Source organism: Alternaria metachromatica (assembly GCF_023757995.1).
Source record: "Alternaria metachromatica strain BMP 0045 chromosome Unknown scaffold_1, whole genome shotgun sequence".
Taxonomy (NCBI): Eukaryota; Fungi; Ascomycota; class Dothideomycetes; order Pleosporales; family Pleosporaceae; genus Alternaria; species Alternaria metachromatica.
In genome coordinates, this window is record NW_026055492.1 from 606561 (window position 1) to 632985 (window position 26425).

The 26425-nt window shown below is 54.0% G+C and overlaps 9 protein-coding genes across 9 annotated transcripts; 5 read left to right on the top strand and 4 right to left on the bottom strand.

Annotated features, from left to right (window-relative positions):
* Window positions 1–1358: 1358 nt before the first annotated feature.
* J4E83_000198 (uncharacterized protein) lies at window positions 1359–2024 on the top strand (the record flags this gene model as incomplete). Its single annotated transcript, XM_049327161.1, has 1 exon — window positions 1359–2024. The coding sequence occupies one exon, from the start codon at window positions 1359–1361 to the stop codon at window positions 2022–2024; it is 666 nt and encodes a 221-aa protein (XP_049193306.1).
* A 53-nt stretch (window positions 2025–2077) lies between these two features.
* J4E83_000199 (uncharacterized protein) lies at window positions 2078–2999 on the bottom strand (the record flags this gene model as incomplete). Its single annotated transcript, XM_049327162.1, has 2 exons — window positions 2078–2769; window positions 2831–2999. 2 exons carry the CDS (start codon window positions 2997–2999, stop codon window positions 2078–2080), a joined length of 861 nt encoding a protein of 286 aa, XP_049193307.1.
* A 2424-nt stretch (window positions 3000–5423) lies between these two features.
* On the top strand, window positions 5424–6340 carry J4E83_000200 (uncharacterized protein; the record flags this gene model as incomplete). The annotated part of the gene is made up of 2 exons (XM_049327163.1): window positions 5424–5713; window positions 5770–6340. 2 exons carry the CDS (start codon window positions 5424–5426, stop codon window positions 6338–6340), a joined length of 861 nt encoding a protein of 286 aa, XP_049193308.1.
* A 189-nt stretch (window positions 6341–6529) lies between these two features.
* J4E83_000201 (uncharacterized protein) lies at window positions 6530–7569 on the bottom strand (the record flags this gene model as incomplete). Its single annotated transcript, XM_049327164.1, has 4 exons — window positions 6530–6771; window positions 6946–6973; window positions 7033–7330; window positions 7478–7569. 4 exons carry the CDS (start codon window positions 7567–7569, stop codon window positions 6530–6532), a joined length of 660 nt encoding a protein of 219 aa, XP_049193309.1.
* Window positions 7570–10099: 2530 nt separating this feature from the next.
* Window positions 10100–11649, top strand: J4E83_000202 (uncharacterized protein; the record flags this gene model as incomplete). Its single annotated transcript, XM_049327165.1, has 4 exons — window positions 10100–10143; window positions 10193–10264; window positions 10313–11055; window positions 11144–11649. 4 exons carry the CDS (start codon window positions 10100–10102, stop codon window positions 11647–11649), a joined length of 1365 nt encoding a protein of 454 aa, XP_049193310.1.
* A 1149-nt stretch (window positions 11650–12798) lies between these two features.
* On the top strand, window positions 12799–14400 carry J4E83_000203 (uncharacterized protein; the record flags this gene model as incomplete). Its single annotated transcript, XM_049327166.1, has 2 exons — window positions 12799–13141; window positions 13199–14400. The coding sequence occupies 2 exons, from the start codon at window positions 12799–12801 to the stop codon at window positions 14398–14400; spliced, it is 1545 nt and encodes a 514-aa protein (XP_049193311.1).
* Window positions 14401–15268: 868 nt separating this feature from the next.
* J4E83_000204 (uncharacterized protein) lies at window positions 15269–15720 on the bottom strand (the record flags this gene model as incomplete). Its single annotated transcript, XM_049327167.1, has 2 exons — window positions 15269–15469; window positions 15499–15720. 2 exons carry the CDS (start codon window positions 15718–15720, stop codon window positions 15269–15271), a joined length of 423 nt encoding a protein of 140 aa, XP_049193312.1.
* Window positions 15721–17147: 1427 nt separating this feature from the next.
* On the bottom strand, window positions 17148–18026 carry J4E83_000205 (uncharacterized protein; the record flags this gene model as incomplete). Its single annotated transcript, XM_049327168.1, has 1 exon — window positions 17148–18026. The coding sequence occupies one exon, from the start codon at window positions 18024–18026 to the stop codon at window positions 17148–17150; it is 879 nt and encodes a 292-aa protein (XP_049193313.1).
* Window positions 18027–24593: 6567 nt separating this feature from the next.
* Window positions 24594–25992, top strand: J4E83_000206 (uncharacterized protein; the record flags this gene model as incomplete). The annotated part of the gene is made up of 2 exons (XM_049327169.1): window positions 24594–25297; window positions 25347–25992. 2 exons carry the CDS (start codon window positions 24594–24596, stop codon window positions 25990–25992), a joined length of 1350 nt encoding a protein of 449 aa, XP_049193314.1.
* Window positions 25993–26425: the final 433 nt, after the last annotated feature.

Below are 26425 nucleotides of genomic sequence, written 5' to 3' on the forward strand. Positions count from 1 at the left end.
CGTCGATCCCGGACTGCCGGCACGCGGACTTGGCGGGAGCGTGGGCCGCTACTTTAGCTACACACGTGTAATCCACGCGTGTCTGCATCCTATTTCGTGGCAAAGCATCTAGGCAGTGAAATAGAGCAGTCGCTGCGTTGAAAGCGCGCCCATTTCGATGCAGGTGGTGCGCCGTGGTCCTGGGCATACGTGCCGCTTGTATCCTTTCGAAGCTTAGCGCTACCTGACCAGGCAGTCGCGAAGGATTCACGCCTTGACAATCAGCGCGATATCAGTCCGACCCACCTGGGCAACATCGCATGTTCCTTTTTTGCTTCAGGCCTCATCATGTTGTTTTCCAAAGAACCAAACCCGCTCAAGGTGGTCGTCTTAGGTGAGGAGCAATCAGGCAAAACATGTTTCATTGACATGGTATGCGACCGTCCTGTCGACATTACCCACTGCTGTTTCTCCTCCAGTAGCATCATTATTGACACTGGCTCTAGTTCCTCGAAGGGAAACATTTCATTCGCCACAGCGCTGTCGACTCCGAACTACTTTCAAGGACCATCTCGCATGGTGATGACAGCTGGAGCTTTTCTTTTATGGATATAGATCTCCAGGGCTCCATATCTCCCTCATATCGTCGTGTATTGAATGAATACATTGGGAGTGCTGATGGCGTCGTTCTGGTATACGACATCACTGCCCAGTGGTCTTGGGATGAACTCACCGGACATACATATCCACACATCTACCACTGTCGCAACACCATATTCACCAAAGACGGAACGGAAGGGAGGATGCAAGGAGTAAAGAAGAGATTCGGTTGTGTAGTAGTGGGAAACAAGAGGGACGTGGTCGATGAGAACGCATCAAAGAGGCAGGTGAAAAAAGACATGGCGGAACAATGGGCTGCAAGTCAGGGTTTCCGGCATTTCGAGATTAGTTCCAATGAGCGCGGGGAGGTAGAAGATGTTATTAGAGCCCTGGTGGATAGTGTGCAGAGAGCCAGGCGTATGGATGCGAGAGATATTGGAGATAGTAGGAGAGACGGTGAAGGGGGGATAACGGGATGGGGCATGAAGGTTGTAAAGCGGTTGACCAATGGGTAAGCTGAAGTCCTTGCAGACAACTGTCATCATGTTCACGAACGACGATCCTTCGGACAACAGGAACTGAACTATTTCAAATATCACTGCGAAGCAATGACGTAGAGATGCGGGCTTATCTCCGCCTAGACAAGTACATTATCCATACCCCATCACGTCCCCGCAGTCCGCGCTCATACATCAACATCAGTCTGCATGCTCTGCAACCTTTGAAGACATTAGAATACGAAATTAAGCCCAGCGACGATGTCCAGCTCCACCGCAGAAATGTCGCCACTGACCCTCATATCAGCAACACCATCGCCATTCGCACGCATGAACCGCATCGCGCTCACTCTAAAAGGCATATCCTTCGAGCTCAGGAATGAGATACCATGGCAAAGCGCAACAGAAACACCCAAATACAACCCATTGGAGAAACTGCCCATCTTGCTTCTCCCTGACGGCCGACCGCCAGTCTACGATAGCGCGCACATCCAAGAATACATTGTGCGCAAGTATGCAGACAGAGGCCCGAAGCTAATCACCGGCGACATGGACTTGGATCTACAAATCCGACAAATCGTTGTCTTGAGCGTGGGTTGCATGGACGCCATCGTGATAGCCCGGTTTGAAGCTCGCCGAGAGAAAGACAAGCAGTCGCAGCTTTGGCTCGATCGACAGAAGCGGAAGATCAGTGGCGCAATGCAGGCTTTCGACGAGATGGTTCGGAGTATAAGAGAGCAAGAGAAGGCCTATCTCGTTGGTGACGAGATGACGATTGCCGATATTGCGGTCGTTTGTACTGTAGGGTTTATCGATTTCGGAAGCATGAGCCCTGGTTGGAAAAGCAAGTACGAGGTGCTGGCGAAGTGGTTTGAGGAATTGGATCAGAGGAAGGAGTTTGCGGAGACGAGACCCGTCATGTTTGATCTGAAAGAGACTGTAGTATAAAGGGCTACAGTATGGCTACAAGTTGGTCGAGTGTTGGTATCGCAACATCCAAGCTACTTCCTGGCCGGCTCATTCTGTGGCACATTGTTGTCTTCGCTCGTGAGCTCAATCATACTCTCTGAACCAATTTCCTCGAGCTGTAGCTGTGGCGGGTACCAAATGTAAAAGCTGATCATAACGAGGAGCATCAAGACGCCATCGAATACGTATACTGGCCACTCGTTCGAGTTTAGGTAGCCGTCGTGTCCAGCGATGAATTCGACTAGGCGGAAGATGTTTCGTATTGAGATGAGAACAGAAGTCCCGTATAGCATCCAGAGCACACTTTCCCAAGGTACATCGACAGTTTGGCCAGTGTTGCGGAGGTGGAGTGAGAACTTGCGGTGGAAAAGAACGCAGCACCACATGAATCCGGCAAAGATGAGGACTTGTAGACCCAAGCCTGTGACGATAACACCGTTTCCAGCGTTTACCAATTTCGGCTTGGGAAGGAACCCCGCCCCAGTTGATTGGATGTTGAGACAAAGAAGGTCGCCTGCGATGAAGATTCGAGTGCACCATCGAGGTGACACATAAGAGAAGCGTTCGCCATGCGTGGCTCGTACTACGCGCGAGTAAACCATGTACAGTGTGCCTGCAAATAGACACGGTGGAAGGAGGAGGAAGATCGCTTGTAGAAGGAAGGGGACTAAAGCGCCTGTATGATGGGTTGCTATTGCGCGACACGCATAACCCATGGGCTCAGCTGGATATGTCAGTCTACCAACGTACGCATGCCAGTCAGACCAGAGTCAAGGAATACGTACAGAAGCCACCGGTAATGAATGGTATAGCGTACCATGTCCGATGTTTGTACGCTTTATAGGTATGTGCTAGAGTCAAAACGAGGAAAAGAATCCCAAACGTAATGGCTGCTGCAAAGTTGGGCACGTATTTCCAAAGGTAGGCGCCTTTGTAGGTTTCAAGCGCCGGCATTCTCAGCGAGGTATCGAGCAAGAGCGTGCAAAGGTAGTAAAAGAATGCTTCAAACGATGGCACTGCAGAGACAGGCAACCCGAAGTTTGTTTTGAAATGGAAGAGGGATTGTGAGTACGAAAGCAGTACAAGCAAAACAGTGGAAGACTACTTGTAGGGAGATTTTACGTGCACCCAGAAGATCACCCGCATGTTGTCTTGCTCCTGCCTTACGAAGCGCCAAGAGCCTGCCTTCTGCTAGCCATGACGCTCAGATACCCACAGGGCAAAACTGTGCAGCGATCGATGTATAGCCACATTGCATGGAAGGAAGTGGCCGACCGAAATGAGTAGAGCTTGCGAGTTGCTGCTGTCTTAATGTCCGTGCAAGTCTTTGTTGTACTGAGAATGGACTAAAACAGTTCGTTGAAGCGCAGGGTATCATCGATGGGTTGGTGGAATGGATGAGAAGAGGGCTGGCGCTTGACCCAAACAGGTTTACACGCGTGTTACGTCAGCGAAGGATGGCGCTAGTCAGGAGGCCTTACCCGAGAGATCAGGCCCCTCTTCTCCGCCAAGCGCCGTTGCTCGTCCATGCTTCTGATGTCTGCACGTATGTAATACGCGTGTTACCTGATCACTCACAGTCATGGAGCCAACATGCTTCGGCGCAGTCACAGGAAGTCCAAAGGCGGGTGCCTGGAGTGGTGCGTCCTTTTACCCTGGTCTTACAATGTCCTTCCTCTCCTCTCATTTGACTGACACTTCCGTATAGCAAACGACGGCATATTAAGGTGAGCTTTAGATCCAAAGCTCTCTTGAAGCTATTGGTAACCCGATACTTGTTAGTGCGACGAAAACCGCCCTCGATGTCGGCTATGCACTGTTTCAGAGCGCGCGTGCAGCTTCACATCCAACTCAGCCCCAGATGCACACCCTCGATCCGTAAGCCCAGGGTATCAGTTTGACTTCAATGCTTCAGTTACACCCAACAATAACTCTCCGACAAGTTCTGCGCTCTGTGACGGTCGCACAGCAGATACTCCATCGACAAATGGTAGCCAAACGTACCACGAAGATCACGTCAATGTCGGTCACATGGAGCTCCTCCTGCACGCTATGCTGAACGAAGAAATGTACAATTTTGCCGTCGGCTTTGAGAAGTTCCATCGTTCTGGTATCGCTCTCGGTTTCGAGACTGCTCTGCAGGCGTCATACCTCATGCACCAGATCCTCGCCTTTTCCGCCTGCCATCTGGCACATGTCAATCCAGAACGCTCAGCCTACTTTCGTCACCAATCCGTGGCTCTACAGACACGCGCTGTTTCGCTATTCAATTCTGCCAGAGTAGATGTGGACCAATCCAATTGTGTACCGATACTGCTTTTCTCTTCAATGCTGGGTCAGCACCTACTGGCGGACACCCTTGCGTTACGTCCTTCGACCGGTATCGACGGTTTCATCACACACTACGTGCAGTGTATAGATATGCACAGAGGTATCTATACCATTGCTACATCCGCGTGGCCGCTACTCATGAAGTCGGAGCTCGAACCGATACTTTCATTGAGTAGGACCTTCACTTCTCAGCTCCCAAAGGGCGATGATTGTTCGTCTATTAGCAACCTCATCGACCACACTGACGACTTGAGCCAAGAGGAAAAGCACGCATGCCGAACTGCAGTGCGCTACCTTCAAGTCGGGCTCGATGCCGTGCAAAGCGACGAGGATTCGCCAATCAGTCGGTATCAAATGATCTGCGAGTGGACCATGCTGGTTCCCCCAAGATTCAACAGACTCTTGGATGCGAAGCAGCCTGTAGCCTTGGTAGTGCTTGCTTACTACGCCATCTTACTACACTTCGGCAGACATTTATGGCAAGTCGGCAATGCTGGACGTTATATCTTTACCCTAATCGAAGGGTATCTGGGCTCTCCATGGGAAACCTGGCTATCGCATCCACGAGCGGCGTTGTCAGATTCATCCTTAGGATAGATCCGTGTTCATTGCAAGGCTGCACGGGTACAGGGGTGCACGCCACCGTTATATAAGCCGACCAATCGTGCCCAAAACGTTTTTCCTCTTACTTGTTCGGCTCGCCAGCTTCCTAAATTGGTATTCCGTTTGCTTCCGTCAGCTGTGCATATGCAAGGCAAGCACCCACGCGAACTCTACCCAACCGCCTGCAAGCATTCAATGAACCGCTTGGTGGGCACATGGAAGGCTGTTCTATGGATGATGGCGCTCCGCGGGCATGATGCGTAATCACGAACGAGAATGTTGCATCGCTCTTACCGATGACAGCTTTCATGTGCAGGGGCTGCCGAACCATGAGGCTGTTTAAAGGCCGTCCGTCGAACCTGCACTGAACAGCGTACTCCTCATTCACTTTGACGCCTCTCGCCCAGTTCTTTCTACACTGTCGCAAGAGCGAATTACTCCAACATGAGCGTTCCAACCCCAGTCTGGTTCATCACAGCAGCTTCAAGCGGCTTCGGTAAATGCTTGGCCCTCGAAGCCCTGGCGAGAGGCCACAAGGTCATTGCCAGCGCTAGGAGTCTCTCGCGCATCGCCGAACTCAAAAACGCAGGCGCCGATACAGTGGTTTTGGATGTCACATCCCCGCTGGAAGAGCTTGAGAGGGTAGCAAAAGAAGCCAACGACAAATACGGATACATCACCCATCTTGCCAATGTTGCAGGCTACGTGCTCGTAGGCGCTGTAGAAGAAACCTCGTACGTGTCTCGTCGAGCTTGACATCCAGGCTAGTAGACCTACTGACGACATGCAGCCCGGAACAAGATCTCAAAATCTTTACTACGAACGTGCTCGGTACCCTCAACGTCGTCAAAGCCTTTCTACCCCATCTACGTGCCACATCTGGCCATCGCACCATATCAAACTTTGGATCGGTGGTATCTTGGCAGGGCGGTGCGGGCTACGCTCTATACGCGGGAACGAAATGGGCTGTATCGGGTATCACGGAAGGACTGCGCGCAGAGCTCGCTCCCCTTGGTATCTCTGTTACCGTCGTTGAGCCAGGCTACTATCGTACCGCTGTTCTTGCAGAGGGAGTGCAAGTGCAGAGCGAGAAGCATATCGATGTGTATGAGGATGGCGACGTGGGAGAGCTGAGGAAATGGCTGGAAGGGAAACATGGCACACAGAGAGGAGATACTGCGAAAGCTTGTCGGGTTATAGTCGATGTGTTGACTATGAGCGGGTGTGCTGAAGGAAAGGATATACCGATAAGACTGGTATTAGGAGAAGATGCGCATCAAGTGATTAGGGAGAAGTGCGAGAGCACCTTGAAGCTGTTGGACGAGTGGGAGGGTGCTGCAACCAACACTGATTTTGATTGATGGGGTTTCGACAGATGTCGTCTGTGGCCTATGTGGTGAGAACATTTTGGTACACGAGGAATACGCGGCAGATTCTGTAGCAGTCTAGCAGACTTTTGATAGATGTCTATGGAGAGGCTCATTTATGGGTAAACATCCATAAGAATTGGTACGTCATAAACGGGAGTGCCTCGCAGGCTTGTCGGCTAGTCATGCCAACTTCCATCTCTTAGCGAATTCTATGCCCTCCGCAAGCGAGCCGACTCTTGCGTCAATAACGTATCCTTGTTCCGCGAATTTGATACATTCATCCCATAGATCTTTCAGCGGGACGGAGAAGGTTTCGATGAACTCGTTCTCTTCAAGCTCCGGCTGTGGGTTCTGGTTCTCCGGGCGAGACATGTCCACTGTGACGTGAATCATCCTGAGGTTGGTGTTGCAGAACCCTGGATCTGGATGGAGATTAGTGTGCGTATGATGAAATGTATGCGTAGCGCTTGTATGTCGAATGTGCACGGCCGTTGCCTGTGTGGCATCATCACGCAGAAGCTTTCCGGATGCAAAAGAAAAGATTCAGGAGCGGCATACTGATGACGTCGCAAGCGCCATTTCCGAGCACTACTTACCATTAAACATGATTGGAGTAACCCGAAACTAGAATGGGAGACATGTTATCAGCGTATGCTTGCATGGTAGATGATAGGATTTCTTACGGTCTTATCTGGGACGAGCTCTCCAACATAGCCCGTTTCCTCCTTGAGCTCACGGATGGCGCAGGACTCTGCAGTCTCATTCGGATCCATCAAGCCAGCCGGAACTTCTATGACGGTCGCATCAACGGGCGCACGCCATTGCTTTTGCAGCAGAATCCGAGGCTCATCATTGGGTTTCGCTGGGTCCTGGAGGATGGCTGCAACGCCTACGCCGTCGATATCGGATCCCGGTGGTCGGGTGAGACGTTCTCCGGATTCCCATGTGCGCTCAACACCTTTTGGGTCAGTGTAGGTGATTCTAGAAATTGTCAGCAAAGTGTTGGCTAATGGGTGATGCAGAGATCCGGCGAGGCCCTGGCGTGATTTCGTTGTGAATGCCATAGACTGAGATGTATTGGTGCTATTTGAGAATGGTTTGAGGCGTCCAAAATAGCCGAATACTTACTTTTTGAGTGTCGCCCACTTGGCGTCTTTGTTGTCAAGTGGCTCAGTCTTGACGACTTTGGAATTATCAGAAGTCTGAAGGGACGAGACCATTGTAGCTGTAGGTTGTTGTGCAATCCAACTTAGCCGGCGGACTCGTGCTAAGTAGGATGGAAAGTGTGTGAGGGGCGCCCTTGACAAGGGTAGCCACTAGACAGGGTGCGTATGACGCCATACATCGCGAGCTGCCAAGACCTCCCACCTCGAATACTCAATAGCTGTGCGCATGACATCCCCAAGATTTGAGTCGCTCCTACCATTTGAAAATGATTGTCATACGCCGTAAGCTTGCTTGAGATGCTGTGCCTGTGACTTCCTTCATAACGGTCTATTGGACGTTCTCCGCGAAGATAATGCGCGGCCAGTGGGCGTTGAGATTGAGGTATCGGAGTAGACAATCTCTCTGCCTCGTTACATACACGAGCCGTAACTCGGCGCTCGGGCGATTCTGGGGTCACATTGGAGGCGCATTTTCCAGGCCTCAACACTGAGGACACGCGACGCAAAAGAAGTCATCGTGCGGTTCAGGGGACAGAGGCAAGTGTAGGCTCTTGGCACTGTTTACAACAAGACGGAGCGGAACCTTGGGTGATGACCTACGTCCCGTCCGTGGGACCTAAGTTCTCTATGACACCACCACACTTGGCTGTCCGAGTGATGGCGCCCCGGACTGAAAGTTACAATCGATAGCGCGACGGAGCGTTTGCCAGGCACCCACGATTGGTCATGTCGAACCCACTGGCGACATGTGCAGAGGATGCAATTCCCAACTTGGCATCCTACTCCTTTTCGCATAACAGGGTGAGATGAGGTTTTGTCCCTGAAGCTGATACTATAGGCATAGGCGGCGCCGCCGGCGCGAAAAAAAAGTACGAGGTGGACTGGCAATAGTGGAACCGCTCAACTCCAGGTCCCGCCAAGCTAATGCCTGACCCTCTTTCCGCCAACGGTCGCCGTATTTCCAGGCAATGCTAAGGGCATCTCATTCCTCTGACGCCGGAGAATGACGGCATTGTCAGTCTGCTCGTTCTCATGCATGTGCTCTATTTGTTGGTCGTTGTCTACTGCCATCGGAAGCCGAAGGCAGCGCGCTGTCCGGAAGTCGGCAACCGCGTGCTAAGGCACATCGTACTCGCTATACACCGCGGGACAGGGTTCTGTTCCTCTGCATGCATCGGTCGTGACAGAAGCTACCGCGCCGCTGGAGGAGTCAGAAGCGGATAGCCAACGTTTCGTTTCAACGGATATTGGCCCATTGCATCCTGGTGCGACAGGTCTTACTCCTGTCACGCATCTTTCAGCGCAAGCGTGCGATCGACTGCAGCTGCGCCCTGCACCTGCTGCATCGCTTGCGTTCTTAACACGCGCCTTGGTGTTTGAGGTCTTGACTGTGACCGTTACACAGAACATGCTGATCGACTCGAAGTGGAGGTTCGAGATCGATAATCGATGCTACAGTTGTTGCCGAGCTCCCGGGAGATTGCAGTAAGCGGAGGCACTCCGGGAGATGGGCATCGCATGGCGAGAACGCGAGAAAAGGATGCCCTGCGTGGGTGTCGGGCACATTGTGCTGAAAAAAGCATCTGCAGTGGCCAGTTCCGCAGGCGCCAGGTCCAACTTGGAGTCCTGTTCCCCTGCCAAGCTCATCCAAGTGGGACCGAATAGGCCGCCTGAACAGCCGCCATGCCTGTTCCTCTCGCTGTCCCAACTCGCCGTCAGGGGCACGACGGGACGAGAAGCGAATCATGCTTAGATGAACCGTCAACACGACATGGCTCCACGCCTGATGCGCCACAGCTGTGCCATCACAGGCTCTGACTGCTCGGTTGCCGTCACTGCCGCTCCTATTGCCATGGCATCATCAGCGCCACGCCCTCTACTTTGCACACAGAACACCACCGGATGGATCAATGCCAGTGGAGAGACTCGTCATTACGCTGTACGAGCGCCCAGACTGACATCGAACAAGAGCTTAAGAGCTTTTCCGAATCTTCGGAGGGCACTGACACGAGGGCAGGGCTGGCTCTGCATGGACATGCCGGGTCACAACGCCTTCAAACAAACCCTCAACTAACTCCGTTAGCGCACCTGAATCGCTTTCCGTTTAGGGCACCGTGCTTGCTTTGATTGGCCTCGACGCTCGCTTCACGAGCGGGCATGAGGACCTAGGCTGTCGCCTCCGCTTTTAGATCTCAACCATGCGTGCCGACGTCGTGTAGATAGCGCCAAACTACTGAAGCAGTCAGCGCGCGCCTCTGAGGCTACGCTCTTTTACTCTTTATCCCCCGTAGCTCTGCTCGTCTTTGCCTCGCTCTTCCAAGGACTTGCAACCCCAGTCACTCTTTCTTGTGTATCTTGTATACACGTCCTTTCGTTCCGAGCATCGTCCTGCACTGCGCCTTCCGTATTTGGATTCCCACGGCTTTTACCCGACACTCATTTCGCTACCTACGCAACGATAGACACTACTTGGATCGACAGTAATCGGTTTAGCCTATACATCCAGTGTACCGCCTACGAGGATATCAGCAAAACACATTCATAATTCAAGAGCACTGTCCGCCACCGCGAAATATTAATCATAATGTCGAACTGGTTTGGCGACTTGCAGTTGGCATACAAGTACATGTGAGTTGTTAGAAAGATACAGAGTGTTGCAACGACTGACACTGCACAGTGTTGTCTTCTTGTCACTGTTGGTCATTACTATCCTCGGTGGATTCATCAAGGTGTTATACAACCGTCAGAAGTAAGTATCAATATTGACACCATCTTGACGTGAACTAACGATAGCAAGGTTGAAGAACGCGAAGCAAACCGAGCTAGAGGCTGGACCCAAGGAGGACACTGTTGAACTGAACCAACGCGAGAAGGATGAGGGTGATCTGTTTGGTATCCGCGCCATCGAGGCCGGATTCTACGCCGGAGTCGCCCAGTCGCGACCCACCTCAAGAGCAGGATCTGTCATGGGCGATAATCCAACAATGAGCACCAGCACCTTGGTCGGAGGAAGCGTCAACTCGCCGCTCATGAAGGGACAGTCCAACAACAACAGCATGCTCAGCCTGAACCTCAACGCCACCAAAGAACCATCCACACGACGAGCTTCGCCGCCTACCATGAAGCTCCGCCCATCTGAGGCCGAGCTCAGTGGAAGACGCAACCACAACGGCGCTGTCGACATGTCTCTTCAAGTTCCTCCTTCGCCCGGTCACCCGCGTAGTACCACCTCTCCTGACTTTGGTGGCTCCGACAGCGACAGCGACGGTTTCACATCTCCCCGGTCCATGTCACCAGCCGATTTGAACCGTCAGCAATACGCGCCAGCTCTCATGGTATCGCACCACTCCGGAGATGCGAATGCCATCAAGTCACAGCAAGGATCCTACCACAACTCGCCTGGTCAATCACCAACACCGCTTTCGCCCCACAACCCACCCACAGCCAAGTTGCCATCTATCCCTGGCCATGCTTTGCGGAAGGAGTCCCGCTCTCCATCGCCCGAGTACGACTACCCTCGCGTGCAGGTCCACGAGCCGAGTAGGTAACGCGATTTCCTGGTGCGTTGTCTGTTGTACTTTTAGCATTTAGTAGATATATATCGGGCCATCCCTAACTTTCTTCCAAGACTCTGAACCTTCGTCACCCGCTCTCCAACCCCAACTACAGGCACGAACTTACTCGCCACACCATGAACGAGACGGAAGCGACGCGAGCAGCATCTACAGCAGTGGCAACCGGCTAAGCACTTTCCAAGCATACCAAGCATATCAGGAGGCAGCGCAAAAGAAGGACTCGCATACTCAGGTTTTGCAAAAGCAAAAGGCGGGCCGTTCAGCCTCTGCCGCCTCAACAGTCGAATCCGGCCACACATCGATCCTTGCGTCTACTGACGACGAGACGGAGCGCCGTCCCCAGTCAAGCAACCTGCTTGCACCGGGTCAACAGGGGCAGGATGCTCGACTCAGCGAGTTTTACGAGGCATACTACCGCAACTCGCACCTTGGCCCAGCCCAGCCTTCCGACGGCAAGACACAATTCGCTGACCGGCAATCCACCATCATGGAAGTCGATACCCCGATGGCATCGCCGATGTTCCCCCCCTCGAGCCAGCGCCCCGGCTCTGCCTTCTAGACGCCTTGGATAGCAATACCGCCAAGCTTCAGCAACACATCAAGACGTACTCATGATCTTGTGTATATTCGTACATATGTACATACAACTTCCACCGGTCGTCCCTTCCAATTCTTACGCATTGCGGAGGCCCCTTATTGGCGAGACGTTTCCTTGGGCCTTGAAGGCGTACTGGCACATTCTTTGGGGCTCTTCGTTCCTAAATCTCCTTCGTTTGGGCGGATTATCTGGCACACATTGACGACACAATGGCTTGCACGATCCGGGGATTAATCGGACTTGGGTGGGCAAAGGCAAACAGGCGGAAGGTTCACCACGACGAGACGCATGCTTGCTTGATCACCACTATATACCTACATCATACCATGTACTGGCTTTATTTGTAATTTCTATTGACTACCGTAGCGTACGCGGCGCCGTTTGTGCAGCGCTTTGAATATACTCAGCTCGGCAGAGTTGCTTTCTGAATTCCCAATGTATAGAGTTTGTGCGAAACGTATATACCACATAGAGAGGAGATTTGCATCGACTACTTGTCGCTGTGGTGTGCCTGCGACGATTCTAAGTTTGATGCGGGTGCCTGGTAGCCAACACGTGAATGCTATGCAGGTGCCCAGGTGCATGTCTTTGCCGACCCACCCTACAATCGCCCTTCACGAACAACACATACACCTTCCGGAGACCGAAGACCCGCCCGAAGGCCAGACATGGTTCGAGGAAAAGCCGAGCAAGATCGGATTCCGACAAGATGAGATGATCTTCACACCACATCGCCCAGGCGGGAGTGATACCCCTGGCAGAAAGGGCCATGGCGGTGAGCGCGATCCCTGCAATCAATCTCGCGGCTTAAGATCGTGAGGTCGCCACTCGGATTCGTTCTCACGACGACGCGGTTGCATGCCGGACCCTTGATCTGCACGAGACCTGACGTTCCGCAAAGTTTATTTCTACCCTCGCGCCGCCCGTGTGACGTTTCGACGAGGCTGATTGACTTCTCCACACACACACTCCTTCTCCACGCTGCACATCGCCCAGTATTTATCGCGGCGCCTCACCCGCCCCACTGAGTTTGGAACGCACCTTCCTCTGCGCAATCAACTTTACCTTTCACTCAACACGGTCTTTCAACAGACCCCAGCAACCGCAACCATGCTCACAATGTATTCCGGTTCCAAGCTAGCAGAGCTCCCGCCTGGAGTTTCTGCCTCGCCGTCTCCCCAGCTGCGACACAGAGGCACATCGACCCAATCCGTCCCTACCATCGAAGCCACACACACATGCGACTCCCGCGAAGAGAGGCGGCGCGTGCACCATGAAGCTGATGTCGTCATCATTGGCGCAGGCATCGTGGGGTGCGCAGCTGCTGTCGCATTCGGCAAGCAGGGCCGAAGCGTCATACTGCTGGAGAAGAGCTTGAAGGAGCCGGACAGGATTGTAGGAGAGCTGCTACAGCCGGGTGGTGTCAATGCTCTGGAGAAGCTGGGCATGAGGGGTACGTTGAATCATTCCTAGCACACGTCTAGGGTGAAACGCTGACAGCAAGCCCCAGATTGCCTCGACGACATCGATGCGATACCCTGCCACGGCTACCAGATCTTCTACGGCAAAGAGGAGGTCCACATCCCCTACCCCGACAACCTCATCACCTCCGGGCCCTCGAGAGCACCCGAAGGACGCTCCTTCCACCACGGCCGCTTCATCTCCAAACTGCGAGCAAAGGCCCAGTCCACACCCAACGTCACCGTCGTCGAGACCACCGTCACATCCGTCGTCAAGAGCGACTACACCGGCCAAGTCGTCGGCGTGTCATGTCAAACCGCCGGGGAGCAAGACTACTACTTTGGCGCCGTGACCCTCGTAGCCGACGGCTACGCCTCCAAGTTCCGCAAAGAATATATCCCCAACCAACCCCAAGTGCGCAGCAAATTCTGGGGTCTCGAAATGATCGACGCCGAGCTGCCCATGCCCAACCACGGCCACGTCATCCTCGCCGACGCACCCCCCATCCTCATCTACCAAATCGGCACACACGAGACGCGCATTCTTGTCGACATACCCGAACACCTGCCGTCGGCGAGCCCCAAGAACGGCGGTGTCAAGAACCACATGCTCAATGTCGCGCTGCCCCAACTTCCCGCCTGCGTCCAGCCCGCGTTCCGCAAAGCAATCGAAGCGGGTAAACTACGCTCCATGCCCAATAGCTTCCTACCCCCTACGACGCAAAAACAAGCCGGCCTCATCTTCCTCGGCGATTCAATGAACATGCGCCATCCCCTGACCGGCGGCGGCATGACAGTCGCGTTCAACGACGTCGTCCTACTCTCCAACCTTCTCTCCCCCGTCAACGTACCCACACTCGAAGACACCTCTGCCGTCCTCGCCGCCATGTCGACCTTCCACTGGAAGCGCAAGGACGGGTCATCCGTCATCAACATCCTGGCCATGGCGCTGTACAGCCTCTTCGCCGCCAACAACCAGTACCTCGAGCTGATCAAGAAGGGCTGTTTCAAGTACTTCCTGCGCGGCGGAAAGAGCGTCAGTGAACCCTGTGGCATGCTTGCGGGATTGATCACGCGCCCTTGGATGCTTGTCTACCACTTCTTCTACGTTGCATTTTACGCGATTTACGTAAGATTGCAGGAGGTGCCTATTTGGAAGACGCCGTACACGATTGTTGTTGAGAGTGCGATGGTGGTCTGGACTGCTATTTGCGTCATTGGCCCGTACCTTGTTGCAGAGGTGAAGAGGTAGTGAAGCCGAAGGCCAAGAAGAAGAAGTAGACGGCATTATGTATATACGCTTCATGGAGTCTCATTACAGGACTTGTATATAGGGGCATGGGTTGGCGTTTTCGGTATAAAGCGTGTCTAGAAAAACCCCTTCATTTTGGGAGGTGGTATCATAAGTAGAACAGATAGTTAATACGTAATTATGACAAGAATAGCCTTTATATTGGTTTGTTTGTTACATCTTCCTCCTCTCTTGCATTCTCGCGATCGAATATCAGCGATTCATCTCTTTCTTCACCCTTCTTATCTCACCCCACAATTGCTTAATCGACTCCTCCTCGTTCCCAGTTTCCTGCCTAGGCCCAGCCAGGGCATCTACAAGTGCCTTTCGAGATGACGCAGTCGTGACGTCTCTCGCATCATGTGGTTTGCTCAGAACAGGGTATTGTGTGTACTCTGGACGATTAGGAACGAGCGCCTGTGAGGTGAGTGTAGAAGAAGAAAAAGAAGAAGAAGATGGAGGAGACGAAGAGGTCGGCGGTAAAGTTGTTGTCGTTGTTGTTAGAATCGCAACAGAGGAGGCTATCAACATGGACGTGGACATGATGACGGACGTTGTAAGAACAGCAATCGTCGTAGATGTAGACAGCGTTGTCGAAGTCATGGAAGTACCCAGCGTCATCGTCCCTTCTGATGCTGCCGTCGCTGTGGGATCCGAAGTGCTCGACTCGACGTTCGTCGTTGAGATGTCGGGTGCGGCGGAGGTAGAAGGGATAGCAGTCAGGGCATCACCGTTCCTGAACGCTGGTGTCCAGTCCGCAAGCCCTGGTTCATACTCCTCTCCTCTCGCTGACGGCGGAGTGAAAAGCGGTCGTGGATTCCACAGCATCTCATGGAATAGCCATGCCACCGTTTGACTTGTCGAATTGGGGTTTGTCAACGGAAACGAGGTAGTCTGGCCTGCCTTTCTTGCCGCGCCGTAGCTTGTATACGGCCAGTGCTTCGGTAGTTGCTGTAAGTACTGCGTCGGTATCACGTCGCCAGCAGTAAGCGTACTCCCCAGCCACGATGTCTCCGTGTTCTGAGCCGAGCTGGCTACCGTTTTAGTAGCTTGATTTACATCCGTCTTTGTGAAGCGATCGGCTAAGGTAGATATCGAGGGTATGTTGCCCAGCTCGGTGTTATTGTCTACGGGCTCGTCGGTGGACTTGAGCCAGACGAGGAATAGAGCGAGTAAATCGTACAAATTCGGCACTGCGGTGTTGCAGAAATTATGGATCTTGTACCGCATTTGTAGGCTGGGTTCGCTGTTCTTGTCTACTTCGATGCCGGCTTGCTTCATGCATGCGTAGCACTGCGTTACGTTGTCTGTGTTTTGCGCTTGGTAGTTCGTTAGGATGCTGTTTGTTCGGTTAGAGGAAGTCGGGGGGGGGAGGTGATTCGAGGGACGCTTACTCTTTGTACACAGTTCCTCGGTCGTTGCAGAGACAACGCTGGTAAACTTCGCTTCGTCCATCGTCGCCATTGGGACTTTTCAGCGTTCCAGAGATGTTGTAGCAGTGCGCAAAGTCCACGAGGATAGATTCGCAGTACGGTGTCGCCCAGCAGGCAACTGTGGGGGGCACACTGGCCGGTAGTACGGGTTGAGATGGCTGAGAGCTAAATAGCTGAGTGCTGGCCGCATTGGATGATGATGTAGGGAAGGAAGTCGTTCTTTCTACCAACGGAGCTGTGGTGTAGCTCCCGTGAGCGTCCTTAGTCATAGTATACTCGGCCTGACGACCCTTCATGGTATGGCCGTATCCACAAGCTGAATGGTACACAAGACCCAACAGAATATAGACAAGCAACATCGTTGTTCCCTACGGAGTTCTGGGTGGTAGACCAATCAGCCGGGAAGGATCGAGTAGGTAGCTCCTCAAAGCGACCAGAAAACTTAGGTTTATTCTCCGTGAACACTCGGTGGGGGTTGGCCATGAATCGTATCCGTAAGTCCCTGGTACTCGTCGTGGAAGTAGCATGTCTCTCAAAGTTGTGGGATTCAACACCAGCTTTGTCGTTTGCACGCATCGTTTGGGCCGTCATTCAAGTACTTGAATCAACCAAGACTGTGACTCCTCCCATTCGTTGGGACTTTAGTGTGCTGCTTGTACATCGTCTGTGAAGGGCACCGGGGCGGCGTGAAGACGCGATACCAAACGCGCCAGCTCCGCATGAGTACCGATCATCACCATTCCACATGCAACGCGCATCCGACTCACGTTCTTACGCGAGGTCTAGGTTGAAATGAGAACCCTGCGTTAGAGCGTGTAGAAACGGGTACCAAATAATTGTGTTATTATGTAAATAGATAGATGCTAGATGGCAAGCAAAACTGGAATGTGATGACAGACCCGAGAACGGATTACAGATCTGCGCTCGTCGCGATCTGTCATCCGTGAGAAAAAGAGGCGATTACAGTAAGATGAGCCCTATATGTATGCGAGAAGTTGCAGTGCAGGTATTGTCGCCACAGATGGATGCGACGCTGCGATGAGCTGAAGATGGTGGCAAGCGCCGAGGCAACGCCGCGAACGGCGAAAAGCGAATAGGTACATAGAACCGAAACTCAAAACTGATTACGAAGTAGGGGTCGAAGAGACGATTAGAGATGTAGACATGCTAGGGATGTGTGAAGCAAAGAGAGCATCTGCTCGTGATCCTGGGCTGCACAAACAGCCGCTGCATGCAATGATAGACCGACAGAAATAAACAGGGCGACGTGCCTGGTTAGTGGATCTCCAGATCTTCAAATTCGACGTATAAATTTCGCTGTTCGTTGCTGAGTCCCACACGGTGTCTGTGATCCCACATGGTGATGCCAAAGTTTGCAGGTCGACTCGCGTAGACGCCAACGCGTACGGCCTTGTCTTCTACACCCCAGAAGAACCAAGTGACTTCTCTCAATTTCCTCCAAATCCCCGGTTCTTCCTCGTACGACACCCACAGCGCGTAGCCGATGCGCTCCATCTTGACGCGCAGTTCCTTGAGCCGTTGTTGAAGCGGAGGAAGCGAACTCAAAGACCAATCGGCACCTTCACTATTGGCGGCTACAGCTGTAGCGTGGCATACGTTGCCGCAGAACTCAAGCCCGACTTTCACCCACTTGGGTGCTGGCGCAGGAGTGTCGTATGGTGGTGGCGGCCCACGTTCTAGTTGGGGGCTGGGTCCTGACTCGTCTGTTGGGCTGTGTGAGGCTGTCGTGCCGCAGCTTTCAACATTCTCATTACTTGAGGTTTGCGAGAGAGAGATGGCGGAGCTCGGCGTCGCGCTGTCGTCCAACCGGATGTTTGCAACATCTGGGACCTGCAATGTCGGCGTTGCGGTTGTTGATGCCGTCGCTGTCTGTCCTGGCGGTGCGCCTGCGAATATTACCAGCCCTCCTTGATCCCATTCAAGCTGCCAGTCTCCCTTGACCGTGACTTCTGCTACAATGAAGGGATTGCTCAAGGCAGTGTAGAGCATGGGAGCGGTTGAGATGTCGCCCGAAGATGGCCTTCTCCATAGATCGGTGTTTGGGGGCGCAACCAGAGTAAAGGAATCCAGCCATTCTGGCACGACGTCGTCTTCAATGTTGAGGGGCATGAAGGAGTCGCTCGCGGGTGGCATATCGTCGGTGATGCGCTCGATGCGCTCGCGGTCGGTCGGCGGAGATGAGCGCTCGGCGTGGCTCTGCTCTGTTCTACGAGTGGTTTTGATGGCGTATGTATAGGTGGTGGATCCCGTAGCTCCGGCAAGATGCCGAATCGTGTTGAGTGTTGTCTAGCTCTGTGTGACCAAGCTCGGATGGTCATTCGCTTTGGCAAAAGCAAGGATCCAGCTTACGTCTGACTTCGGCAGGATGTCAAATAGCCAGAGATCTGCATGAGGGATCGTGAGAAGCGCCCGCGCGAGACTCGTCAAGGAAGCCTATCGCACGGTCAGCACCAAACCGTTTCATGCCCCTAAGCGCCGTATACGACGCCCGCTCGTTTACGCCTCCCCCAGCTGTGGTGTGAACAGGACACGTGCTGACGCATTGATGCTACGCGCGGTTCTGGAGCTTACCTCGCTGGCGCTGCTGAGGGAAGAAGATGGTTGTTTTTGTTCGGCTCAGCCTGGAGTTCCGGCGCAAGCTATGCTGCTTGAATCATGGGCCGGTACACAGGTCAGGAGTGACGACAGGTCTCGCGTGAGACGTACCTCGACGCTGCTTGATGGTTATATAGCCCGACTGGTGCAGTGCTTGGCTTCCCGCCTAGTTGCAAGTGGACGTCCATCCAAGCTGAGAGGTGCCGCCACTGCAGACGCTCCAGCAGCTACACATCATTGCCATCGCATTCCAGAGGCCGGGATCAACCTGTCGCTAGCATCGTCTTGCGTCGGTCCCTGCGAGGCCCAGGGGAGGAGAGAAAGAGCATTTGTTGAAGGTACAAAAGTCTCCGATGCGGCAAGGTGAGGTGGCCAAAAGCTATTTCTCAAGCCCGCGCACCGCCGACCTGGAGCATCGAAAAGCTCTCGTCTGAACACGTCGACGCGACGCGGGCAACGGTCGTTTCGAGCTCCCTGCAGCGCATTCCTCCAGAATACTAGCCGACGTGGATTTCGTGTATCGGGGGCAGAATGCAAGTGTTCGTGGCAAGGCAAGAGCGATGTGCTGGAGGGTTCCACGACAGGAACTATGTTCTGCATGGCCCCTGGTAACTGCACGAATCCTCGCTGTCATTGGGCTTGTCTGGCCTACGTAATCGAGGCAGCTGCGAGACGTGCTCCGAAGACGGCAAGAGCGCACGGCGACACATGACAACAGCAACGGGCGTGGAAATTGAAACGACATGAGAAGTTGTGATGACGACTGACGGCAGTACGCCTTACTCGACATGCTGCACCTCAATGGCGACTCTTCAACGTCATCGATGTCCTGCAACTCCATATCGTTGTCGGCGGATCGCATCGAGGAGATAAGCGCAGGGTGCAGGAGCTTTGTTGTCACTCGAGCCAGCTCACGACATGTTCTTGGGCAGCATCACTTGTGCAATGCGCTGCTGTGCGGTATGTGGTGTGTCCACGAAGCAGCTATCCGTGGATGCGTTGTCCATCAATGGCCGCCCCGTTTAGTCGACATCCCTCGGTCGTCCTCCTTGTATACCTACGCAGGGCGTTCCCGTCAGTGGTCAATCTTCCATGCGCAACTGCATATCGTTTTGACGCTGTAGATATTGGACGAACTGTTGATCGCAAATCTCGACACCGTTCACGATGGCAGCATCGCATCGTCATTGGCTAGCAGAGTCGACGCTTTCACGCACGACATGACAGTATATACTGTGATTCACCCTCTCGGCTAGAGACAAACTGCCGATGCATCCATCGGTGAGTGTATTGGCTGTCGTGCGACCAAGCAGGCAGTGATGCTGCATCCCGATAGGCGTATGCTTGCTGACAACAGTAGTCGCAAGTCTGCCTGGTCTGCAGGGGAGCGCATCATCGGACTTGTTCCCACACCAACGACAAGATCATGTCTGCTTGAATCGCCGCAGTGGACGGTACACTGGCCCGATACTGCACTGGCGTTCCATGGCACGGCTTTCAGAGAAACCAAGCTACCGAAGCTGTGCAGCCATGTAGATGCGGTAAAAACAGAATAACGACTTGGCTGTGTTCCAGCTAATGCATTGGGTTTTCGTGAGGGCCGACTTCACCTGCGAGATTGAGCACCTCTCAAGATCTGTAGACTATGTCGAATGAGCCTACCGCTCTGACGGATCGACAACCGAGTCGCCAGTTCGCATCAACCGGGACCTAGTAACTCAATTTTCAAAGTATAGGGCCTGTCCCCGGTTCTCGAACGAGATATTGATGAGATGGCATCCAGCGGGCAAGGCATCGTGCAGCACCGGCCCAGAGGTAACTCAGCCACTCCATCAAGCTTTGTACTTGGTGTGGCATAATCTCCCAGCGAGCTCCTCAACAGTCGACGTGGTTCGCAAGGTGCGAGCTAAGGTGAATCTACGGCTGATGAGGGAAACCAAGCGCTCGAACCTTTGCGCCGTCCTCAAGGCTTCAGGGACCAAAGCGTGAAATGCGAGGGATTTACCTGTTTGAGATGGTACAGACGGGGAATTGGTGCTCTCTGACGGAAATGCAACGTCATATCTCATCTTTCACAGCATCAGCAGTCATATCGTCAACGAGAGTTTGGCAATTTCACGTTCTGTGACAGCTCATAAGCGGTCAGTGGCGGCTAGGTTAAACCATGTTGCCATGGAGTCGGCGAACCTACGCTCCTGTCATCTAGACTTTGTCACAATGTACGGACCGGTGAGCGATCATCATCAATTGTCGAAACATCTAGAGCCGGCCATCTGAGATGACGTTGTGAGGAGGATAGCACGGCTGGTAGTAGATATACTATTGAACAGCATAAGCAGAAAACCTCGGCCTGCACGAGATCCGGAGTGGAATAAGGTTTGCATTAGTGGACGACATGTGATCTAATGTCTGGAGAACCAGAGGATGGGTACCCGGCATAAGCCGAAAAGCTTCCGAGCCGCCATTGGCTAGCGTGGCGGGTTGTGTAGTAACGCGGCTAATGCAAATGTCGCAACCTCACTACTCTACCGTGGCCCGCCAGAGACGTTTACGGAGCCATGGCTGCAATCACAATTAGGTTGTAGCTGCATGCCTCACTACTGAGGCGGACATCGAGGCCGGAAGTTTGAAAAGCCTGTTATTCGGCCGATCTTTACTTGCATAGCTGCCGCAATCGTACGATGCATGGCTTGATAGAACCTGGGATGGTGAGGGCCAAAGATCGGCGGACAGGGAACAGCCTCGGAGAGAAGACCAAGAAAGTGGAGCGCAGACCAGCCGTTTGTAGTAACTAGCCGCGGATTGGGATACTTTTCTACTTGCCTGGATAGCGAGTTCAATCTAACATGTGTACTTTGATTAATAGAATATGAGAGCCAGATACGGTAGATGCTGCAGCGGCACGAGTGTAGAGATTAGTCAACGTGAATAATGCCATGGATGACTTGCAACGTCTCCCGAGCGAGACGAGATGGTAAATCCCGATACTAGAGACTGGGACCCGAACGCCATGAAACGTGATGCTAGTGGAAGAGTGTCAATCCCTACCAATATGTCTACCAACCGCTCTTAGGCCTTTTGATAGACATTGATGCGACGAGGGAGTGCGTCCGACGAAGCGCAGAGGTGCAGACCGTGATTGGCAAGGAGACTGTCAAACGATGTCTCTGGCCGTAGTTGCAGCTCCTTGAGGGTCTCTTGGAAATGCGGAGCATGATTGGGGCGAATGGCCTTTTGATATGAGTCCCAGGTCTGGAGCTCGATGACTAGGTAGCCGCCCGGTTTCAAAGACGATGAGCACTTTGCGAAAAACGTCGTCAGACCAGCGTCTCGATGTTCGAGGTGGATCCATTTAATGACGGATAATGCCAGGATGACATGGTATGAGTCGGTAGCATCTTGGTCAGAGGGCAGGACCCAATCTGCAGAAAAGAAGGTTACACGCGGCCAGGCAGCTGACGCAGCGGAAGACGTGTGGACAGGCTTGCGGTGCGGTTCAATCCGGTAGCCATGAGTGAGCACGGCCGACATGGGAAAGTAGTCGACGACGGGTGGGTCGCAACTCGTGGGGGGTGTTGCACGGGAAGCGCGCAAGGCCAGGAGCTTCTCGGCCTGGGCAATCAGCTTGGGATCGATATCGACGCCAGTGACGGCAGCCGCGTGGAAATCGAGGGCTGCAGTTGATCAATATCTCGTCGATGGTGGTAATAGTCGGTTGCAGCAGGTGGCAGGGGTATCCTTCCTGGACTTACCTAGTTGGATCGAAACGCTGCCAGCATTGCAGCCGATGTCGAGAATGTGCTTGTTGGCGAAGATCTCCGGAATCGTCGCCGCCAGGATGTGCAGACGTGGGTCGCGAACGTGAGTCGCTGAGGCAGGAGGCTTGGCCCCACTATAGTCTGCAGGCCGTCAGCACGAATCGAGGCAGGGCAGCAATTGCCGAGCAGAGGCCGCTTTGAGCCACGGTAGAGGGCACGTCAGAACGCCCACAGCCCGTCTGGGTGAGGTGGCCTCGCACGTACCCACGTAGTTGCCGAAGTGAGCAGCCATGCGGGCAGCGTGTCGATCGAGCCCTGGAGCGGCGACGTGATTCAGCGCAGAGTAGTGTTGCAGCTGTGGGAAACGACGGGGCGGTGAGGGAGGCGTGGGCGGCGGTTTGGTGGTCGCGTAGAGTAGAGGGCAGAGACGGCAGGTGCCCGGGCGGACGATTGGCTGCGACACGTGCCAGGGAGAGCAATTGGCGGACTCGCTCACCGAGGGCAGCGTCGTCGCGATGGGTGGTGAGGGGTAGCAGAGGACGAGTGTGTCAAAGTAGACATGCGTCCGCCTGAGGTAGCACACGGCGGAGGCGGCTAGCCTAGGGCGCGCGCACACACGCAGGTACGCCGTGCGGGCGCAATATCAGACTGAGCAGCGAGGCAATAAGAGAGGCGCTAGGACCGCTGTAACGCTGTTACTCGGGCAATCCAGCTGTTACTCTGACAATCCAGCTATTCCTCTAAATGGTCGACTGCCGTCTGATGTGGAGACAGTGATAGACTGGTAGAGTGGTAGAGTGTAATCTGGTAGTGGTAGAGTGTAGTCTGGTAGTGGTAGAGTGGTAGACAGATAGAAAGATAGACGACAACTGCCGTCCCATGTCCAACTGCTCCCATGTCCAACTTGGGCGTCATGGGGTTTGTCCACGGGTGCCTTCCATGACTGCAATATGCTGCCACTCTCTCCAGGGCCGCAAGCGAAGGGCCGTGATTCGTGTCGCCGCCATGGCAGCGATACTGGCAGCATACTGCGTGTCTTAATTGTCTGCTGTTAACGACAACGGTCGCCCACCGCGGTCAAGCGCAAGCCACCGACCAACATAAGCGGCCGTGCCCGTTGCCCATCGAGTCCGATAGCCAGGTGCGGAGGCTTTGTCTCATGTCACTGCTGGATGGGCGCATGCGACGGCAGCCGTCTTCCAAAAGCCCGGTAGCCGTCCTGACTGGGTTCACCAGCCCAAGTGGGTGCGCGGAGACGGACAAGAAAGGCGTCGCAGGGCAGATCGCTTTTAGCCGCACCGCTGCAGCCTCGCCATTCGCCGCGCCCGCTGACAGATGGGCCTCCAGGCCGTTCCCAGGTTCGCGCTGCAGCCACTCCTGACCTCCATCTGGACCCTCGCCGAAAGCGTCGCCCGCCAGCGCCCACCGACCGAGTTACGTGATATCTGGCATATTGCTCCATATTGGCTGCCGCCGGGTTACAGTGTGCAACACCCTGGCCCGCCTTGATTCGAAACAGACGTGCCTGCGAAACCGGGACGCCGTTGTTTGTCCACCTTTTACCCGGCCGCCAGCCTGCAACGGACGCCCCACGAAAATACTGCGAAGCCAGTTCACTGAGCTAGACTTCCCAAAGTTTCCTGCTGCATGGCGCCCGCTGAGGCCACATGCACCAGCCAGACGCCATCACCATCATTTGATCATGCCAGTCGGCCATGACATGTCCCCACTCCGTCACCTGCGAGCAGTGCCCATCTCCCGGCCTTCATATCGCTTGCACCCAGCCCACGTCAGAAACCTGGGGACTAGCACCGCTCCGCCAAGCTCGGATCCGCCCTCCCATCGCTGCACTTATCGCTGTCCTTGTTGAAATTTATGCTCCGAGCCGGCTACTCTTGACGGTTGGCGTGAGGCTTGCGAGTGAACAGGGTGCTGCGGGCCCACCCCCGTCTGCATCCTTTCCCCTTCCCGGGCGCCCGTTGTTTTAAGGCGTCTGAGCGCCTCCACTTCAACGTCGCCATTGCTGAATCCAAGCATCCGACCGTCGATCTGGCTGCTGGCGATCCAGATACCTACAGGGTTGACTACAGGGAACCGTCAACTATAAACTACTCACGCCGCCACACTCGAGGCAGTGCTCCCACTCCTGACGTCTTGTCCAACACTGCACCACGACCCGTTGCTCCCAATTTGAAAAGAGCCTCCGAACTGAACACAACCCTCATCCCAATGCGGCTTCGTGCATCGTGTCCTGGCCCGGCCAAATAATAATACACGCATGTCCCAACCACCTCCACCTCCGCCGCCGTCGCTCCCTCTGACAACATCTTCTCGTCCTGCTCCAGATATGACCGAGACCCAGAAACTTCCCATCTTTTCGCCCCCTGGCTTTCTCGACTACTCCCATCGCCGACTGCCCCCGCTGGAGATCCCGCCAGACGCTGTACCACCACGCCCGGATCACCAGTTCCGCTCCCCCATCAATCAACTACCCTCGATCCATGCTGGACTGCCCCCACGACACGACTACCCTCAGCCGTCCTCGTTACATAGAGCAGCAGCCCCCGTCGAGAAGCTACTGCAGCACTCGAATCCTTACACCCCACCTAGATCAGACCCACCATATTCTCCCCAGCAATATGGTCCCCCCATCTCACCACGTTCCGAGTTTGACAGCAGAGGGCCGCGAAGACTAACTGAACACCGGTATCCGTACGAGGAGCCCCGCCACTATCACCCCAACCAACCCCACAGCCAACACCACGAGCAGCCCTACTCATCTCTCACTTCACCAGTAGAAGCCTCGCAGCAAAGAGCCTACCCTCCACTGCCCTCGCCTGGGTACACACCAAGCTATGCATCAAGTAGCACTCCATTCCGCGGGTCCGTCGGTTCCCATCAGCACTCACAATCACATCGCGGCTCTCTGGCGGCGCCATTGGGATCTATTTCGTATTCAGAGACCCCTGCGACAGCCCCTCCGCCCCAGAAACAGCATCGAACAATTCCGTTGCCGGGTTCGATACCACAGCCTGTGTACAACGAACAACTGTAGGAACACCTCCCGCCTGGGTAGGTCAACGTTGACTGACACAGATAGGAATCTAAACTACGAGCTTCGTGTGCGACAACAACCCATCGCTGCGCGAGCATGTGGGTTCGGAGAACGCGACCGCAGGGTGATTGACCCTCCGCCAATCATCCAGCTACTAGTAACGGATCCGAAGACCGGTGCTGCTGAACAAGAAGAGCTTCGTTACTCGCTCAACGTGGTTCATTGCACGCTCTGGAACGCAGAAGGGACGAACGAAGAGACGGCACTCATACAGCCTGACCGACGAACAACGCGACGACTAATGGGCCAGCTCGTAGCTTCTCCGTCTGTAGCAAAGGATGAGCATGACGCCGAGGGTTGCTTTTTCTGCTTTCCAGACCTCTCTTGCCGTACCCATGGCAAGTACCGACTCCGGTTCGTCCTTATGCGCATCGATCCTATGAACCTTCACGTGGGAGGGTTCTCGCCCATACTCACCGAGGTCTTGAGCGATGTCTTCACAGTCTACACAGCCAAAGACTTTCCGGGTATGCGGCCAAGCAGCGCGCTCACTCGGGCATTGAAGTTACAAGGGTGCAATATCCAAGTGAAGAAGGGCAACGAGAAGGCACTGGCACGCAAACGACTCACCGCGAGCCAAGAACACGACAATACGGAAGACGACGAGCTGAAGCGACGGCGTAGAGAATGACAACCTCGCCACACCTCTCAGGCATCTACATTTTCATGAGCATCATCTACAGCGGGCGATGTGGGTTATTATTTGGGTTATCTGGAGCATCTTTTGCAGATACCGATTTGCATCTTGACGACATGATGAACGAACCCTATTCCCCTCGGACGTTTCATTTTAGTTCCAAAGTTGCCAGCGTTGAGAACGTTTGCATGGCGTTTATACAACACAGGAGGGGTCTGAAGACTCGGTGAGGCGGTCACATTGTAATGCATTTGATATTCGACGGACGGGAGCAAGATACCATTTGATAGCTCGTATTTGAACTTAATATAAGAAGACACTGGGCTTGAGACAATTTTTCTCAGGAAATGAAGCTTCGGATTAAGATTCGCTGCAGGATCATGGTCGCAAGCCTCAAGCCTCGAGAGGGCGCTAGTGCGGGCGGATC